Source organism: Anas acuta, chromosome 1 (genome assembly GCF_963932015.1).
Source record: "Anas acuta chromosome 1, bAnaAcu1.1, whole genome shotgun sequence".
NCBI lineage: Eukaryota > Metazoa > Chordata > Aves > Anseriformes > Anatidae > Anas > Anas acuta.
This window is the reverse complement of record NC_088979.1, coordinates 129,728,777-129,747,083: the sequence shown is the minus strand read 5'-3', so window position 1 is coordinate 129,747,083 and position 18,307 is coordinate 129,728,777. Positions and strand designations below refer to the sequence as shown.

General features: G+C 37.7%; 1 protein-coding gene across 5 annotated transcripts in view; it reads right to left on the bottom strand.

Annotated features, from left to right (window-relative positions):
* Nucleotides 1–16,324, bottom strand: part of IRAG2 (inositol 1,4,5-triphosphate receptor associated 2) — a 40,996-nt gene extending 24,672 nt beyond the window's left edge. For 2 of the 5 annotated variants that reach the window (XM_068655657.1, XM_068655665.1), the window contains exons 1-16: nucleotides 15,728–15,749; nucleotides 13,325–13,946; nucleotides 12,604–12,714; nucleotides 11,691–11,871; nucleotides 11,391–11,467; nucleotides 11,234–11,312; nucleotides 10,081–10,239; nucleotides 8,850–8,967; nucleotides 7,365–7,415; nucleotides 5,820–5,897; nucleotides 5,227–5,283; nucleotides 3,120–3,179; nucleotides 2,947–3,011; nucleotides 2,763–2,862; nucleotides 1,236–1,349; nucleotides 849–950 (exon numbers count right to left, since the gene is read on the bottom strand). In XM_068655657.1, the coding sequence (XP_068511758.1) occupies nucleotides 849–950; nucleotides 1,236–1,349; nucleotides 2,763–2,862; nucleotides 2,947–3,011; nucleotides 3,120–3,179; nucleotides 5,227–5,283; nucleotides 5,820–5,897; nucleotides 7,365–7,415; nucleotides 8,850–8,967; nucleotides 10,081–10,239; nucleotides 11,234–11,312; nucleotides 11,391–11,467; nucleotides 11,691–11,871; nucleotides 12,604–12,714; nucleotides 13,325–13,946; nucleotides 15,728–15,730 (1,977 nt within the window). In that variant the 5' untranslated portion in view covers nucleotides 15,731–15,749. Of the gene's footprint in view, nucleotides 1–848; nucleotides 951–1,235; nucleotides 1,350–2,762; nucleotides 2,863–2,946; nucleotides 3,012–3,119; nucleotides 3,180–5,226; nucleotides 5,284–5,819; nucleotides 5,898–7,364; nucleotides 7,416–8,849; nucleotides 8,968–10,080; nucleotides 10,240–11,233; nucleotides 11,313–11,390; nucleotides 11,468–11,690; nucleotides 11,872–12,603; nucleotides 12,715–13,324; nucleotides 13,947–15,727; nucleotides 15,975–16,175 lie in introns of those variants that run through there. The other 3 variants (XR_011088897.1, XM_068655672.1, XM_068655680.1) reach the window with 3 other exon arrangements.
* Between the last annotated feature and the right edge of the window lie 1,983 nt (nucleotides 16,325–18,307).

The following is an 18,307-nucleotide window of genomic DNA, read 5'->3' as shown; positions in this document are numbered from 1 at the left end:
GGGTGAATAAAATGAGACTCTGGCACCTTCTCCCAGGGGAAGCTTTCAGGATTTAAAACCAGAAAAAAGGAAAAAAAAAAATAGAGAGACAAAGCTATGAGTAAGATGACCATTTGAGAAACTGCTATTACATGGAAAATGGTGGGAGTGTGAGTGAGGTGCAGCGAGCAAACAAGAGCAAGACGGTTAAGCAGTATCCACAGACTGCTGCTTACATGAGGAAGTTATTCTTGCCACAGTTACTTTGAGCACAAGCATACATTATGAAAGATGAAGTATAAAATATTTTTGTAATAACCATTCTTGAGGCATATCCAGCAAGAGCTAAACACTTTGTCTTTCAAAAAAGGCAAACCTAGTGATAGGACTGATTTGAGAAACTGTTTAAAAACCCTTCCTTCCTGCTCCTCCTATTGGAGAAACCATCCATTGCAGTAGTCAAACAGAACATGGGAAAAAAAACTAGTGCTTGAGAAACAAGTTTCACACAGTGGGCAGAAAAGCTTAATTGTCATCTGACCTCATTTTCTTTTTCAAATCTACTTGCTTCATCTACCCTTTCCTTCAAGCATAGCTTTATCAAAGCGATAAGTTAATCAAAGTGCTAGGTTGCACTAGATAAGGCAGGAAAAGCACAGCACTTAAGCTAAGAGCTATTATCTCCCCCCTCCCCCCAAAAAAAATAAAATTATAACAAGAGATACTTCTCTATACAGCCATATCTAACCCACAAATGGACTGTTATGACCTCAAGTAACACACATAGCACGCAACAGTAAGATACTGGGACTGTGCAAAGACTTTAGGTGGGTACGTCAGAAAATAGCTTCAGAAAAAGAGTTACTTACTACAAGTTTTCTTTCCCAGGCCTGCTGCATGTTCACATCAGGATCTTCTATCCATTGTAAAGATGTCATTACAAGTTCCTCCACTTCAGAGGTTTCCTCTTGCTGCAAAATAAGATAAAATTAAATTAAAATTAAAAATCAAACTCTGGCATTTCTAACACTAATCTGAAATAGGTAATTCTGGGCAGCACTATCTGATACACAGTGGTAGATGGGATGCCAACTGATACTGTTAGGGTAAATATGCCCCACCTCCACCACCTAAGAAGCTGTTCTTTCCCCCCCCCCAAAAAAAGAGTAAACATGAGCCAATTATTAATGTTTGGGGAGGCCCTAATTAAAAAGCTGACAGACTACATCATTATTCACATAAGCTATGCCACTGACCAGGTTTTGCATAACAGCCTTAAATTTTTCTCCCGCATATTCAGGTCCCTGAAGTAAGAACAGTACTTCACGGTCCAGTGTTTCATCCAGGGACATCCATTCAGCCTTGGTAATCTTTCAAGAGAGAGAAGAGACAGCTAGCTTATTTTGACATCTTATTACAGACTGGTATCAGTGACATTTAGACTTTTCCAAAATATCCCTGCATTGTATTTACCAGAAGGTCAGAGCTACTGAAACCTTTAGCTTGTAAGAGCTTTTCAAAACCATCTTGTCATGGAGATATATATACATATATATATATTTAAAGGCAAGCCAAGTTCCTGAGTGATCCAATGCAAATTTTCACGTCAGAAGTAGGCAAGAGGAAGTCAAAAATTAGGTATCCTTATTTGGAGTAGGCTTTACTAAGGGAAGAATAAACAGAGCACTAACTTGGCTTTACAAGTGATTTAGTGGAATTGTGTCTCCCTACAGTATTTGAGAGGTAGACACAGTGACTCACTGCAGCTGTAATAGGTGACAATACATTAATTTTGAAACAGAATCTGCCTCACAAGATAGACCTTTCATTTCTGGGCCTGCATTTTCAGTCCCACCAAGGATTTTCTTCTTCAGATGCTACCTCTTTGCAAACGCACCAAACACAAAAGTATATAGCAGTATGAGGAAATCTAAGAAGAAGAAAAAAAAAGCGTGCTGTTGCAGTGATTTTATTTTTGATCAGTTCTGCTGAACAATTTGCATCTGCAGGGGAGACCAAACTTCCAGCATCACGTGAATTGTTTCTGACCAAATGTATAGTTACTATCTAGGAACTGCAGAGGACATGGGACGCTACAACTCCAAACCAACAGGCTTAACTGCAGCATTAAGATTCCATCAGCCTGTGCCAGGCTTTTATGAAGAATGCCTCTCCTGCTCTCTTTTAAGTAACTACCAAAAGACCTCAAAAAAAAAAAAAAAAAGCACAGACAGAGATTAAGGCCCATTGTTCTTGTTGGGGGACAAGGGAATGGTACCTGTAAATAGATGTTTGTCAGAGTTTCTAAATAATAAATAAGATGAAGGCTCTACAACTTTCTCAGATGTTTACTCAGTGCTTATTTTGTTTTTTGCCACAATAGATTTCAAGGAAAAAAGTCTCTCCTTCTGCAATTGAAAGCCATTTTTTGTGTCCATTGTATGCAGTACAAGAAACAGACCATTATCTTTTTCAGTGTAATAATAGACTCTTGCATATTTGTAGATTTATCCCCTCTCTGTTCTTCTGCCATCTTTTGTTCATCTAAATAATTGACCCTAGCTCTTTCAGATTTAGATCTGCAAGTTCTTGCTTTGTTTTTATCTGGACTTTCTCCAGTACACATGGAACAACACTGTAAGCCTCATGTTATGTGCTTGCATGCTAGGACTAATGAATCCTAACACTGGGATTATCTAACAATCTGCAGGGAAAAATCTTTGTTTTTCATTTACAGATGCAAGACAACTAGAATAACAATCAATAGGATTTTTGATTCGTACCTCAGAAGACTGAGCAAGTTCCAGTTCACAGTGAAGCGAATTCATTCCTTCAGGAACACTGCCATTAAATTTATACATCACTGGGAAGCTTAAACCATTTCTGAAGAAAGCAGGAAAAAATAAAGTCAGTCCTTTTTACTTTTTAAATGAACTATGTTTCCTGGAACATGCTCACAATACTCACGAGATCAACTCCTGCTGCATGTGTCGCATATTCTCCAGTAAGTTATTTTTTTCTGCCCTCAGAGTCTAAAATATATCACATCTAGTTAGAGAGTTAGTCAGTTCTGCAGAATAAGTACAGAATATGCATATACCCGCTGCCTGGGCAGTCAAAAAATAAGACCATTCCCATACCTCTATTATTGAGGAACACTCCACAATGGTTAATTTCAGTTCTTTGATGTCCTGCTCCTTCTGCAAAGATTGTGGAGAAAAGAAACTTTAAAGCATACAACCTGAATACTAACACATTGAATTGCATTTGTAATATTTGTGACTGAGATGCTTTGCAACTGCCATAATACTATACTCAATCCTATACAACTGCAGCAGGCTGAAAAAAATTTGCTTCACATGCTGTCTAGCAGAAAGCACTCAGAAGACCTTTTTTTACAGAATTTAAGGGAAAGGAAAACTCCTAGGTGCTGCATTTCAGTTTATTTAGTGTTTTTTTTGTTGTTGTTGTTCTCCACCCCCTCCCCCCCCCCAGTCCCCCCATCTTGTTTCTGTACTGGCTGTAGCAGGCTAGACAGAAACTCTACTTTTAGTTGAAAACCTGAACTGTAAAATGCCTGGCATGAGTTTTAATCCTAAAACTAGTTGCAGTATTCTCCAAGTTTACTCTCGTTAGCTTGTATGATTAAGGGCGTAGAGAGTAGAACATCAGATTAAACTATACCTAGTGAAAGGGCTGATAGAGAACATATCAACCTCATGGCAAGACAAATTGGTAATAGTAGCTTTCTTAGCTTCATGAACTAGCAATGGGCTTCAGTCATGTTATTCTATTACAATAGAATTTGTTAATCAGACAAGCAGAGCATTTCTTAGAGAAAATACCAACTTAACAGAATCACAGAAGAGGCTGAGTTGGAAGGGACCCTCAAGGATCATCAAGACCAACTCCTGGATCCTCACAAGACCACCGAGCTTTATCTTCTCACCCCTTCTAATCTTCCTCTTTAAAAAGATTTAAGACTTTTGAAAGAGATGAAACAGACAGAAAACTAAGTGGATATAGAGGAAAAAATGAAGTTAGAGTCAAGTTTCCAGTCCTGGCAAAGACTTCAGTACCACAGGTCAAGCATCTAACACAAACTTCATTTTTTCCTTTGTCTTTATTAAGCATTTTCCGTCTTTACATACCTTCTGCAGTCCCGGGCCAAAACCAGAAATGTTGCTGCATTAGTTTTTGGTGGCTATCAATCCTATCTAGTCTCTTTGGATGAAGAGCTATGAGAATTTATTTATTTAAAGCTTACAAGTAAACACTAGTCCCACTGATCCTAACGCAAACAATCAAAATGAAGTTTTCCACACTAGTTTCTTCAAGATTATGCAAGCCAGTCACCTTGACCTACAAGAACATGCACTTCAGTAGACTGCATTAAAAATTCCCTTCCAGTCAATAGACTAAATAGGCATTGGAAAACAGCATTCTACAGGGGCCACAAAATGTCATAATCATTCAAGGAGGAGGAAATAAAAGCTATTAATCTGCTTCTGGAAGGAAAAAAAAAAGACTAATTTATCAGCTATAAAATTATCGTCTGGATCACATGCAAGTTTTTCTGTTTTGTCACTATTTAAGTTTCAAACTGCACTCATTTTTGCAGAAAGCCTGACAGTCAAATATTTTGTCAGCTGACAAGCCATCTTCTACTAAATGGAAGCTTCATTAATCTAGAAGGCTGTTTGCACAGTTCATGAGTCCAAAACTGCCAAAACCCTTATGTGGTCTTGTGTTCTTGTATTTTAGTACAAAATACAAGTTTAAAAAGCATCAGAAGTGTAGTTATCTAGGCCTGAAGAGTACACACGTCAATACTGAGAACAGATTTGCTTTTCCATTGGGTTCAGGATCACCATTTTTACTTTGACACAAAAATGTAGTAATTTAAGTGAAATACATGAGGGGAAAGGATCATCTGCAGGTAGATTCTTTTACCATTTGGTGAAGGAAGTAGTCTTCAGAAGTTTTTGTACATTTTTCTGAGGTTTTAAAGTTTGATCTGTTTTTAAGGGTTCTGAATTTTTATTTTATTTTTTCAAAACAAAAGCAAGTTCTAGAAGCCGTTAATTATGCTGACTCATAACCAGGTCCTAAAGCAGATCTCGCCTACTTTGAAAACATTTATAGGATCAGGTTCTGTTATGTGAGAACATTAGAAATAAAAGCACCACATACTCCACATTTTTCAGTCATGAAAGTAACGACAGCAATGAAGTAAAAGCAACTAACCTGTATTAAGCTAGCCTCTTTATTCACCATGGTGCTCTCATAGATATGTGCTTGAATCTGAAGAACAAAGAGAACAACAAGTAGTTATCAGCATGCAGTATAATACAATTTTATTGCTATCTCGTACTTGGAAATAAAAAAATGACATTAATATACTGTGTAGAAAAATCAGATTCTTCTTTTGAACACTTTGCATGGAGTGTTTCAGAGTTCAAACCTTGCACCCAGTTAAAAGTAAAAACATCCTAAGCTATCAGTCACATCTTTTCCCCTCATCTGCCCAGGCCAATAGTTACAGCAACATCAGCCAAAGTACAGTTTCCTAATATATCTCCTCAGTGGGGAAAGGGTTTCCTAAATGCTTAACTTTGAGGGAAGAATGAAAAATGTGGATTGCCTATATTGGCCCAGTTTTTAATCTCCAGGTTGCAACTTTCTCTATCAAAGCTGTCATACTGGCCCAGCTATGACTGCACTACAGTTCTTTAGCACAGATTGGTTCAGCATTGCCTACCTTCCAGTGGAAGAAATTTCCCCCACTAAACCTGAGTAAGCTATAGCCTGTCCACATCTCCTGGAGTTAGAGTGCTTACTTGAAGCTCCGCTGCGTTTTTAGACAGCTCCAAAATCTTCTTTTGAAGTCCATCAGCGTCCATGCTACTCCTAATATTCTGAACAACATACAGAATGTTTAGGCACAGCTGAATCGATTGACAGCTTCTCCTTGATGAAACTAGGAATAATGACATCTCCACCCCCAAGATACTGCCTACTCTAAAGCAGTGATGACATTTACTCACATAAAAGCCTTCTTGTCCTACTTTCCCTCATGTTTCTATACCTTTCAAAATAAAGGTTTCATGCTGCAAACATGTTGGACAATAGGACTTACTCAGATTATGAAAACGCAGATCACAGAAGAACAAGAATTAAAGCTCAAGTCCAAGGAAAAAAATAAATATATATATATATATATATATATATTTTTTTTAGAATAACATGAGCTCTATCTTAAAGCATGCCTGCACTGTAGACAAGCTTTTGGTTGAAAGGTGAAATTGTAAGGATACAATTTGGTAACACTAGCATCTCCAATACATTTCTAAGGATTCCTTTTCTCATCCAGGTGACCTAAGTCTGCCCCACCTAAACAGTCTCTCCTCCATTTCTTTCCATTTCTCCAGAACACTGTTTGAACTGAAAGTGAAGAATCTCAGAACTTGATTTAAAGCACTAGTAGAACTGCAAAGCAAAAGAAAAGCTTTCAGGCCCACCACTTGAATATTAGTTTTTGGAACTAGGCTGTCAATCAATAGCTATTGAGATAGTTGTATTTGGGAAAGACTAATATTCTAAACATGGTAAGCATGCAACAAACAATGGCTCCTACATTGTTATATGACAATAGATTCCTGAATCCCTGAGAAGATTCTTTTCATTGCTTCTTATGATTTAATCTGTTTCTCTACTCTCATCTTAAATACTGTAAAAGTGCAGGCTGTAAGCTAGTATTAAAACATTTTATTATCTGATGATAACTGCTTTATAGAATACTTACTTCACTGAAATAAATAAGAGAAAGTAAAACCAAACAGCTCCCCCTGAAAAGGGCCACAAACAAACAGAAAGCTTAGAGAGCTCTGTTAGCCTGCTGTAGGTCCTTGGCCAATAATGGGTCTCTCTCTGATTGGAGCCCCCCGGCCACTGCATTTCTTTAGAAATGCAGAACATCTCCTTTGGATCTTACCGGAGGGAAACAGAAGTGAGTATCAAGTGAGAAAGGGTTAGCTAGAGATTGAAACATTATAGAGTTATTGTATTCATAGTTGTGTTAACTAAAAATAGTTAAGAGTTTAATCTATCTAGCTTTGAAAGAGGGAAAACTAAAAGCTGCTTTAATCCTGTCCCCTACACTTCCTCAGCCTAATATCCTTGCTTGCCCAGCAAATGGAAAGTCTAAAAGCACAGTGCAACTTCAAGATAGAGTGTATTATGGTAAGCCATTCTTGTTGAACATCAGATATTTTGATAACCTAACAAGCATATCAGGCTTCAAAGTCAGAGGAACACTTCATTTCTTAGTGGTAAGCTTTTAGCTCAACAAGAAGATGTACTTGCAAAGCCATGATTTATTTTACCTCTTCCTGAAGAGAAGCCATTTTGATGATGAGAGACTGATTTTCTTTTTCCTAATGAGGTTTGTTAATGGAAAACAAACAGACAAAAAGAGACAGTAGTCATTTTTAGCACATCAGATTCAACATTCAAAGCCAAACAGACAAAAAGCAGAGCACAAACACACAAGGCCCAGTACAAAGCTGTTGTGCTGCATTCCTTTGCTTCAGAGAGTGAAGCGGAATGGGGAGTTTTGAAACCAGTACAGTTCATGAGCTCTCACTGATACTACACTTCCAAAATTCAGGGCTTGACCCCAATATTTCATATTAGAATAAAACTCAGACCACTAGACAATAGGAAGGATGTATTCGGACTCAGAGTAAGCAAGGCTAATTACGTGCAAGTTCAGGTAAGTCTGAAAAGCTTGTGCGCCACGCTGTACTTTGTACTGCCCACCACCACTGCAAAGGAAGAACAGTAGTAGTATCCCATTCAGTGCCTCCACAGCTCAGGGAACAGTTACTATGTTACTTGTAAGCAGAACTACAAGACTCCTCATAATATTTCTCCCGCCCATCTCCTTCACAAAAGGGGAATTAGGTGTATAACCCAAAATTAAATCAAAACAATCAAAAACGTATGCACAATAGATCAAAAATAGCATCAAATCTTATGTTCTTGCTCTGCATGAAAGGCTTTCCTGGTTTCTAAATACTCCACATCGGCAGCACACCAAGTCATGGAACACCCATTTACAGCCTATGCCCACACAGCAAGACACAGAGATACCACTGTAGCATGAACAGCACACATAGCAGCAACACAAACATATGTTTTCCAGACAGCATATGCTCTCACATCTGACAGCACCTGCTACAGCAGCAGCATTGTTACCATGCTGCTTTATGAATCTTACAGTCACATTGGCTTTACTACTCCTTTACTACACCTGAGGTACAATTCAGATACCCTTGTGTAGGCACCTCATGCCTCAAAGGAGAGATGCCAAGCATGCTGCATGGCTTCTGGCTGTCAGCCTAGAACAGCCTTGTCACTTCTGCCAGCCCATGTGGATAACTCCAGTAAGCCTAGGGAGGTTTTGGAAAACAACTTCTTTGTGCAGGTATCTAAACCAAGCTTTCTGTCCTGCTGGTTCTAAAAAAGCAGTCATGTGCAGCACTTGAATTTCTGACAGAACACTACCAACTTCAAATCAGACAAAGCTCAATGATGGTGGTGTGAGAGCTGTTGTCATAACGAAAAGCAAGATCAGTTTCCATGGTAGACTGGCCCTTTTAGTTGTTTTCTTCATTGTAATAGACAATAGTTCCATACGAAAACTTCACGATACTTTCCTAACACTAATAAATCATGTTTCAAGCCCCAGTACCTATGAGTACAGACGTGGTCATACTGCTGATTTTTTATGGTCTGAGTGGTCATGCCACTGCTACAGCAAAGCATGAGAACTTATTCAACATAAGCTAAGAAGTAAGAACACCTACTAGCTGTTTATTCTGACAGAAAATCTGCTGTCTCTTCTCTTCCAACAGGTTCAGGTTGTTTTTTGCTTCTTCTAGTTCTTCTTCCAGTGATTTGGCTTTTAGCACAGAATGCTGGATGCTGCATGTAGAGAAATAAACCTAATTAAACTACAGCATGTTGCTGTTGATCAGGCTTGAAACACCAAGAACACAGCATTTTTAGAAGCCATCAGGGACTTACTCTTTGGCAAAGATACTTAAAAATGATGGGCTGTGCTGTTAATTAAAGGCTTACAGATTCACTATTTCATCAGTCCCCTTCCACACTCAGATTAAGGGATGAAAACCCAGGCAAGCATAGCACCAAAGATAACATGGTTTTGTTTGTATCCACCTAACCACCTAGCTTGCTACAGTCATATATCTGATTAACTTGAGCACATAAATCATCTTTACAGTACTTCATTGTTAGCAGTTAGGGAAGCCATTTCAGTTCAGTTTTCAAGCATAAGCTCTGCATCATTGTTTTCCTGATCAGATATCGCAATCTATGTATATTTAACCCGTGTGGCAAGGCCCTGTTTCTGGCTAGCCATGGGCTGTACAGCACACCATGGAGCATGTGGTCTGGTATAAGGGTACATGTCCCACACCAGCTATGCTGCAGGACTGTTGTCTTAATCTCCCCAAAGACTCTGGGAATGGTTTGGCAGTTGATGTAACTATGTCACATTTGAATTAGCTAGGTGAGATGAACATTATGAACTCACTGTATAAATAGGCCTATGTTCACAGCACTGATGGTTCCCCCAGATGCAGCAATACTGATCTAGTGAGACAACTCACTCTAGCTCCTCAAGGGACTATCAAAATAGCTCTTACACACTCATTTCCTCTCTGGTTGGCAGAGTGGTCTAAGACTGGAAACCTTGCAGTGCTGGGCTATTCCCTTGGTAATATTAGCCCTTTTTCATCCACCCACCCCACAACGATTTTGCTTCACCCTAAACGTTTGCCTATAACACATGCAAAGCAGGAACCAGGCTATGAGATGAATGACTGTTTTTATAAGAACCAGGAGGTACAGAGCAGAACAATTGGGCAAGAGGGTTAAATATTACAGACACAGCATTAAGTCAAGAAAGTTGCTAGCATAAAGCATGAATGAGGCCACAAGCATAAAGCAAGGCTAGACCACTTGGTAGAAGATATGTCCACCCACAGCCATTACACAGTAGCCCAGGTCTCCTACCTTTTTATTTGTTGATGTAAATTCTCATTATCTGCCAATAACTTATTGTTGGTCTCATCCACAGCTTCCAGTGTAAGCCTCAGCTTGTTGTTCTCTTCCTGAAGCTTCTGGTTGTTGTACTGCAGGTCTGCGACACAGGTTATCAAGTCTGAAGTCTCCCTGTTTCAGTAACAAACCAGGGAAGATCAAGATAGGTCACTGTCTCTAACTTAGACTTTTTTTTTTAATCCGGACATTGTGCTACAGCAATAAGAGAAGCAAGAGGAGAGCTCACACAGGAGTTTTGCATTGTACAGTCATTTGCTCTAAACGAAAATATAAGTTCTGCAATTCTATGAACACCAGGAAATGTTTTGTCTTTAATCATTGTTTTGTTTTTTTTCCCCTCCCTGCAATGGAAGTATGCCACCAGACAAGTGCCACCTCTGCATGCCTGCAGGACAGCATCTTAATTAAGCCTTTTCTAATCACCTCTTAGGTGATTGCTAATACTTCTAACTTACTCCTTAAGTTCTGGATCCTTTCACTTCTCCTAAGCTACCACGCACCTACACTTTCAACTGAAACTTTAACAGGGATCACCTTTTTGAGGTTCTGAGGAATGAGAGGAAAGTGTCAGAAGGTATATCTGAATATTTTGACTATGCATAAAATGAAAATATATGTATATTTGAAACTTAGTGCTTAATAGCAAAGCATTTAATAACAAAATTCAAATCTGAGTCATGATTACTAAAAAATGACCTAAGCAAAACTAAGGATCAGATTTTTCAAGAGAAAATATCTTCTATTGTCAAACACTTAAGAACTTAGAAGTGTTATGCTAACTTAGGAGGTACAGCTTATAAAGAAAAAAGAAAAAACATATCTTCATCTCCCAGTAAAACTCCAACCACAGAGAATTCACATGGTAAATGAACACAAAAGGACTAAGAAACCAGTAGGGAAAATTACTAGAATGTTTTTCAGTTTGAGCAGAATCTATATGGAAGAATGTGAAAGCATCAAAACTCTGCACAGACTGAGGTCAGTGTTAGCTTCAGAAAACTGTCTTGGCAGAGCTTCCATCAGCTTTAGTGGCTCTTGGAATTTCTTGGGTAATCCAAAGGCAGGAGTACTAAATTCTCAGAAAGAATTGCTTAAATGAACTTACATGTCTCCTTTAGACACATCACCCCCAAAGGCTTCCAAGCTTCCTGATGTAACATTCATCCGGACAGGTGTCCTTTTTACTGAAAGAGATTTGGTTTTGGTTATGGAGTAAGAAAGCAGTGTTTCCTGAATAAAAATCAGAATAAAATGGTCTGCACCTTCAAACGTGTTTTTATGTACTTTAAATTCCAGGTCTTCTATGCTTGCTGTTGGTTCCTCAGTTGTACCATCTTCCCTGAAAGAGAAAGCATTAAAAATCACATACAAGAGTATTAAAAAAAAAAAAAAAAAAAAAATCACTTACCAACTTTGTAATATTTGAAACCTTTCATTCTAAAACCACCCTGTGATCACAATGCCCTAATTCCAAGGTACAGAACACACAAGCCACGGGAAAACTTTCTACTTTCCTGTTTCCACAGAAGCTTCTATGAGATAAATTGATAAAAAACGATTACCATTTCCTCTTGCAGTCTTCAATCCACTCCTTCATGATGGCATGATATGTTTCAAGGTCCATGGAGATGTCCTTCTGCTCTGGATCAAGCATGTTACACAGCTCTTCAAGACCACTGTCTTCTGATCCACGACTTGTTGTGTGCCTCAGGTAGTCAACTATCTTGGAAACTGCTACTTTTCCTAAAATAAATATAGGTGACCATGTACCATATTCCGAAGTCTATTAGGACACTGTAAAGAGCTGTCAAAGGGCCTCCTACTGATCTGCACTGGTGCACATTCAGTTGTTGTAGGCAAGCAGTTTGATCATTGCAGTTCTAGTGTGATGCGGTAAGAAGTAGTTCACGCTTTTTTTTTCCTTCATCTCCTAATATAGAAGCGTGAAAGCTGAGTTACTAGTTCTGTGGACTTCGGTTTAGAAAGAACAGATTCACCTTATTTGCTGTGTTACTACATTCAGATGGTATCTCATCAAATTGAGTAGACCCAGTGACTGACATTATTTTACCCTGCTAGACTCCTTTATTTACCACTTCTGGTCATATTTGAAGTAGAACTTGGAAGAATAGCCTTTCAGTCTGAAGTTTCCTAAATTTCTTTTTCTAATAGGAAACAAACTAAAAGAAATTAGCAGTCATTTCCAATTCATTTGATTGGTAGAAATATGTTGCCCCTCTACTTCTTCTGCACTAAAATACTGCAAAGATTAACTTGTGGGTGAGAAGGCAAGAGAGAGGTAACATGCGAAAGAGGCACAGGGATTTGTTCTGCATCTGCCATGCATACAGCCACCTAGCTAAGGTAGCTAGGCAGTCTAAACATACTAGAGGTTACCATGTCTCGACATGTAACATAGCAGCTTTGAAGTTTTTTTTAGGGAAGACTACAGAAGAGCAACAGCCACTGACAAACCTGTATGCTCTATGTCGCATGCACAGAAAATAGTGGTGAGCAAGTCTTCTTCACAGATCAAGCTCACATCATACATGTTGTCGGTTTTGCAGCCCAGTGACTGCTTCCATCCTATAAAAGATAAGTTTGTTATCATCCATCTTTATACGCTCATAGTTATTGTCATGCACCATAGCTTCTAACTGCAGTGTTACTTTTGTGATAGCATGAACATCATAACATAACATCATGATGCACACATTTGGGAGCTCTGGCTTTTCTTCTGCATGAGATAAAAGCTACATAATGTGTTTTCATCTCCTCCACAACCAGAATAAGATTTTTTGTGGAAAAATTATCATAGCCAAATTACATTAAAGCACACAAAAAAAAAATTAATCTGAAATAATATCTTTTTACATTAAAAGAAGACTACACTGATACCCAAACACACCTCTCCCCAAGAAGAGAATCAGTAAATTTGAAGTTTTTTGTTGTTGTTCAAAAAAAAATAAAAAAAGAAAGCCTTCTTACTTCCTCACTTCTTACATTTAGATCAATATTCTTTAGAGGAAAATTAAGATTCTGCGATTCTGCTTAGTTCTATTTGTAATCTTATTATGTTGGAGTGATTCTAAAACATTTTTACTAGGTTAAGGGGTAAAGAAATTCATCTATGTAGGCTTAATATTCATACGTTTAGGCTTTTGGATTAAAAGGTATTTGTTTCAAGAATTTTTACCTCCTTCATTCAGAGATAATCTCTGTGGTGCAGAAGACTGGATCACAGCACTTTCTGACTTTTTATCAGATGTGAAGAACTGTAAGTGTGGACTTGACGTAAGGTATTTGTTTTCATGACGTGCATCTTTAGACTCAGTACTTGCTAAAGCACACCATTGGTTCTGGGCATTATCTTCTCTGGGTATGAAGTAGGATGGAGAACTGTTCTTCATGGAGCATATTGGCATCCATGGGTTGCTGGTCCTCTCTTCACTTTTAATGACTGAATATGTAGTATTTGCAGAGCAGCTGTCAGAGATCTCCCCAAAACAAGGAGACAGCAACTGCAAGTCTGCAGAGAAAACACTTTCACTGCTGGGACTGATGAAGCATGGACTAGTACTATCACGACTTCTAAATGTTCTTTTCTTAAGTATTTCTTCTAGATTTTTTCTGATATTGCATTGTGGACTGTCAAAGTTCCGTGACTGAAATTTTGGTATCTGTAAAGTGGGATTAGAGACTTGGTCCATCATTTGGATAGATTTGATCTTTCTGCATATACTGTCCACTGGGTTATGATGTCGTTTGTTAGTGCCATGCTCTGAAGACATTATAAATTCCCCCCTCTTACAAAGTATCTGGAAAGAACAGGGACAAAACAAAACAGTCAGGTACATCACCATGGACAACTTTTTTGTAAGAATTTTTTCTTTGAGCAGGTATCTTGGAGCCTTGGTATTAAGTGATTTGAAAATCCTTGGTTCATACACAGACTAGACAGGAACCTTCGACCACATTGTTTAGTTGTCCAGGGAACTAGAAGTGATAGAGATCTGGACAAAGCGGAGGAAAAAAAAAAAAGAAATATTTTTTTGAAATTTCACTGCTTATTCTTAAATACAATAGCCATACCAGAGAGGAAGGGGTGAAAAAAAATAATAAAACAAAACTTCTCTCTCCAACCTAGCAGTTTACTATCTTCTTAAAGTAAGCTGTAAGCAACAGTTACTCAGCCCAGTTCATCCCAAATTAGATATATATGTTTTTTTTAAATATAGAAGTTCTCATTAGAAGAGCAAAACAGCAGCAAAAACCCACACAACTTTCATAACGATTATTTTTGGTCATATTTTGGTCACATACTTCCTTCCTGATACCATGGGTTTTTGCTTGTGTCTAACAGCAACTGTCCAGCTCTCTACCCAGGGTACTTCCAACAGCTTTAGACATTAGTAGTTCTTGCTTTCATTCAGAAGCCTCTCAGTCAAACCTTGCAGCCACAGCTATACAGGTCATTTTGAGTACTCCAAGGCTGCAGCATACTTGATATCATCTTGCAACAGGTTTCAGAAGCTAAGGTTTAAATGAAGTTAGCTTTCAGGAAAATATTAGTCTGCCTTTCTGAGTTTACTCTTCGTGGGTACTGGATTGGGGGATAGCAGGAAGAACGAGCATAAGAGTTTCAACAAGCCCACAAAAAAAAGAAAAGAAAAAAAACAACATAGGTTCTTAGTTAACAATTAACTACAACTACAGCTGTCACACTACCACACAAAAAATGGCCCAAAAAACATGCCCTACAGAAGTGTTTCGGTTCTATTTGCAGTTTTATTATCTTTCTAAATATGATATTTCTGATCAGATATGCACATGTGCATTACCAAACCATGGGAGTTGCATTTTGAAGGGATAAAAACCTTGTTTCAACAAGATTTCTGTCATTATCCTGCAGTTTGCAACCTCCTCTGAACCGAGTAGTTGGGAGTTTTCCTCTGACACTATCCCACTGTGGACTTCCCACACAGTTCCTCTTCCAAAAAAGATAATCTGCTGAATCAGCAGCACCATGAGACACCATCCACCAGAATGTTGCTAGACTCCAACAGAGCTCTACAACAGGTTTCTTAAACTTTGTAAGTGTAAAGAAACAAGAGGGAAACAAGCAATGCTATTGGAAGTTAGCTATGACATTTAGATCATTATTAGAGATGCATTATAAAAGATAAAAATAGCACCAGGTAAGTCTAGCTGAAGCTCCCTAAAATCAGATTTTAGTTCTTATTTTATATCTAATATTACAGCTACATACCTACCTTTCCACCACTCTATCACTTTGAACTCATCAGCACTATTAACACATTGTACCATTTCTTGCAAAAAGGTTATGTACAATGCTTATAGAAAAAAAACATGCTTCACAACAGTTAACACAAGAGTTACCACTTGTATAATCTTGTGGTGAAAAAAGGAAAGTCACATGCAAATATTTAAGAATCCAGATTGCCTACAAGCATAAATACTTCACAAAAATTGGTCTACTACAAGCTTTCTGCACACCAGAAGTTGAGTTTCATAGACAGATAGACAAGATCCCTAAGTTTATTTTTCTGCTGCTAATTCTGCAAGTAACAATACTTACCATAATGAATACATCGTTGGTCACAGAAATAGTTTAAAAAAATAACAACAGTAAGAAATGCAGCATGTTTTTTGAAGAAGGAGGATAAAAAAAAGAAAGAAAGAGAGAGACTGCTTTTTATTATTATTACGGTTGATTTGAAAGATTTGTTCCTAAAAGCAAATGCTAAGAAACTCCTTTACTTCCTATATTAGAAATAAAGAATACCTTTAAAACTAATTAAAAAAAAAAAAGTAAAAACACTGCAGTTAGATTTAATTACGTTCTCTCAGTACATGAAAGCCTTTAAACATAAGCAATTATTAAAGAACATTATCCCTTTTAACAATACTCTTTAAAAATATTGTCTGCATTTTCCTGTTACAAAAAGAAATGTAAGCACAAAACCTTATACCTACGAGTATATATATAAAACCTTATATCTACAGAGTATCACATAGAAAAATACCTTCTATTCCTCTCTAGTAGAAATAGCACACTGTAACTAAGGATATTTTAGCCATTCCTCTATATGAAGACTAACTGAACAAACTTTAGTACTGAAACTAGGAGAGGGTTCATTTGCTAGAAAATCAGCTTTACAAGGTACACCTGTGGCTGTCTGCCACTCAGCTCTAAGGCTAATGGACAATTGGTTGCAATGAACTGCAAATTAAGTATCAGTCTCCAACTTTTTAACTCTTGTTTTCTTGTAGTTTTCCTGAACCTGCTAAGTAAATAGTATGGAGTTTCAGCACATCCTGAAGTTTCACTGCTATCCACACACACACACACAGCCTTTTAAAACAAACAAAAAAGAATAGCGAGTAAAATAACAATATAGTTTACTGCTCAGTATGTTCTCAGGTACTTGGGATGTTTCTCACTTCTATTAGTTCTTTCTTACTTTTTCCAGCTGCTGTGAACTTTCTTGCAGCAGCAGATCTCACCTCGTTTCTTGTGTAGAAGTTTGAGGAGAGAATACAGAAATCATATAAAAAACATAGCTCTTGCCACTTTTTGAAAGAATTCAGAAGTTAAAACATCTTGGGTTGATGGTCTAGTAAAGAGTCTTTGTGTTGTATGCCCTCCCTGTGTTGCTGAATGCTTTGCCTTTGGGTCTGTGACTAAAAAACCTGTCATGACTTAAATATTTTAAGTATTATATTCTCCAACAAGATTTGCATTTTAACACTGTGGATCTTTAGATATATGCTTTACCAAAACAAACAAACAAACAAAAAATTAAAAAAAAAGGAAGTAGAATAGGCTAATATAATGTTTTTAGGCAATATTACTGCCTGCCCTGTATACTAAACATTCAGCCCCTCAGACTTGAAACACTTGGAGAAACACCACTTCCCAGTCTACAACAGGCGATTTCAGCACTTCACAGAAGAAAAAAAATTAAAAAATTACAAATGCTCTCACAGGTGCTTTGTGGTTAAAACCCAAAACATGGAAGTGTACTGACTTTTCTTTTCCCATTTTTTGTAGGAAAACCATTAAATTAAAAAGTAGGCACTTTTTATTTATTGTCATCCAGCAGCACTGCCAGAGACCAGGTGTTGATAAAATCAGTTCTGACTTCACTAGCAGATGGGTAAGCATTTTAACTAGATACACCTTTTTTTTTTTATTATTTTTTTTTTTTTTTTTTCTTTTTCTCCAGGAGTAAAGCTGATATTAATGCAGAGGTTAGATTTCTGAGATCAAACCAATCCAGCTGAGCATTTCTTCTCTTGTTTCTTTTACCTTTGAGAGATTTATGCACACAGGAAGATTTTTAACTTACTAGTTTGAAGAGAAAACCTCCCAAATTGAAATAGCATGCATGTTTTTTCATATCTTGATAGGAACAAGTGACCTTTTGTCAGGAGGTTCCTGAGATAACTGGTGCTGTTGTACAGTTCATAGAGTAGGCACAGGGGCAAACAACTTGCCTGTAGTCCTTGCAATCTAAACTGAGGCAGGTGGAGTAAAAAACAGGGTGATTGGAAGAAGTGTTTCATTTACAGGCTATGAGGTTTAATTAGACCCTTAATAATCTCCTAATAGTCTTGTTGGCATACTAGGTAAGGGTTAGGTGTATGTCATTGCCAAATATCGAGGACAAACATTTTCAAAGTATAGCAAATGATAATAGAGCAGAGTTCGTAAGATACTTGTCTTCTCTTGAAAATACTTCTTGAGGTTTTCCATTCTGTCTTTAACAACATTTTTCTCTACATAAATTATACACTTTGCATATAAATATATATGCACATATAATACACATATAAACCAATCTCTATTCCCTCCTGCTGCATGGGTAAGGAAAACAAGCCCAAGAGACCATGCATTTTATGGACTGTGCAAGCACAGTCCATACACTTTGTAAAAAACATGAAGCAGGCTGTTTCAGTCTCTGACTCCTGACTGTCCAGTTATCACTCCAGCTCTTGGTGTGACCTGCTTTTTTTTTTTTTTCCTCCTCTTTCTCAGTTCTACCCACTGTTTACAACAACATGTCAGCATCCAGCTGCCCAGCAACAGCATGTATTTCTTGTCCAGCTCTATGGGTGAGACTCTGTGACAAACATACAACTCAGCCAAGACAAG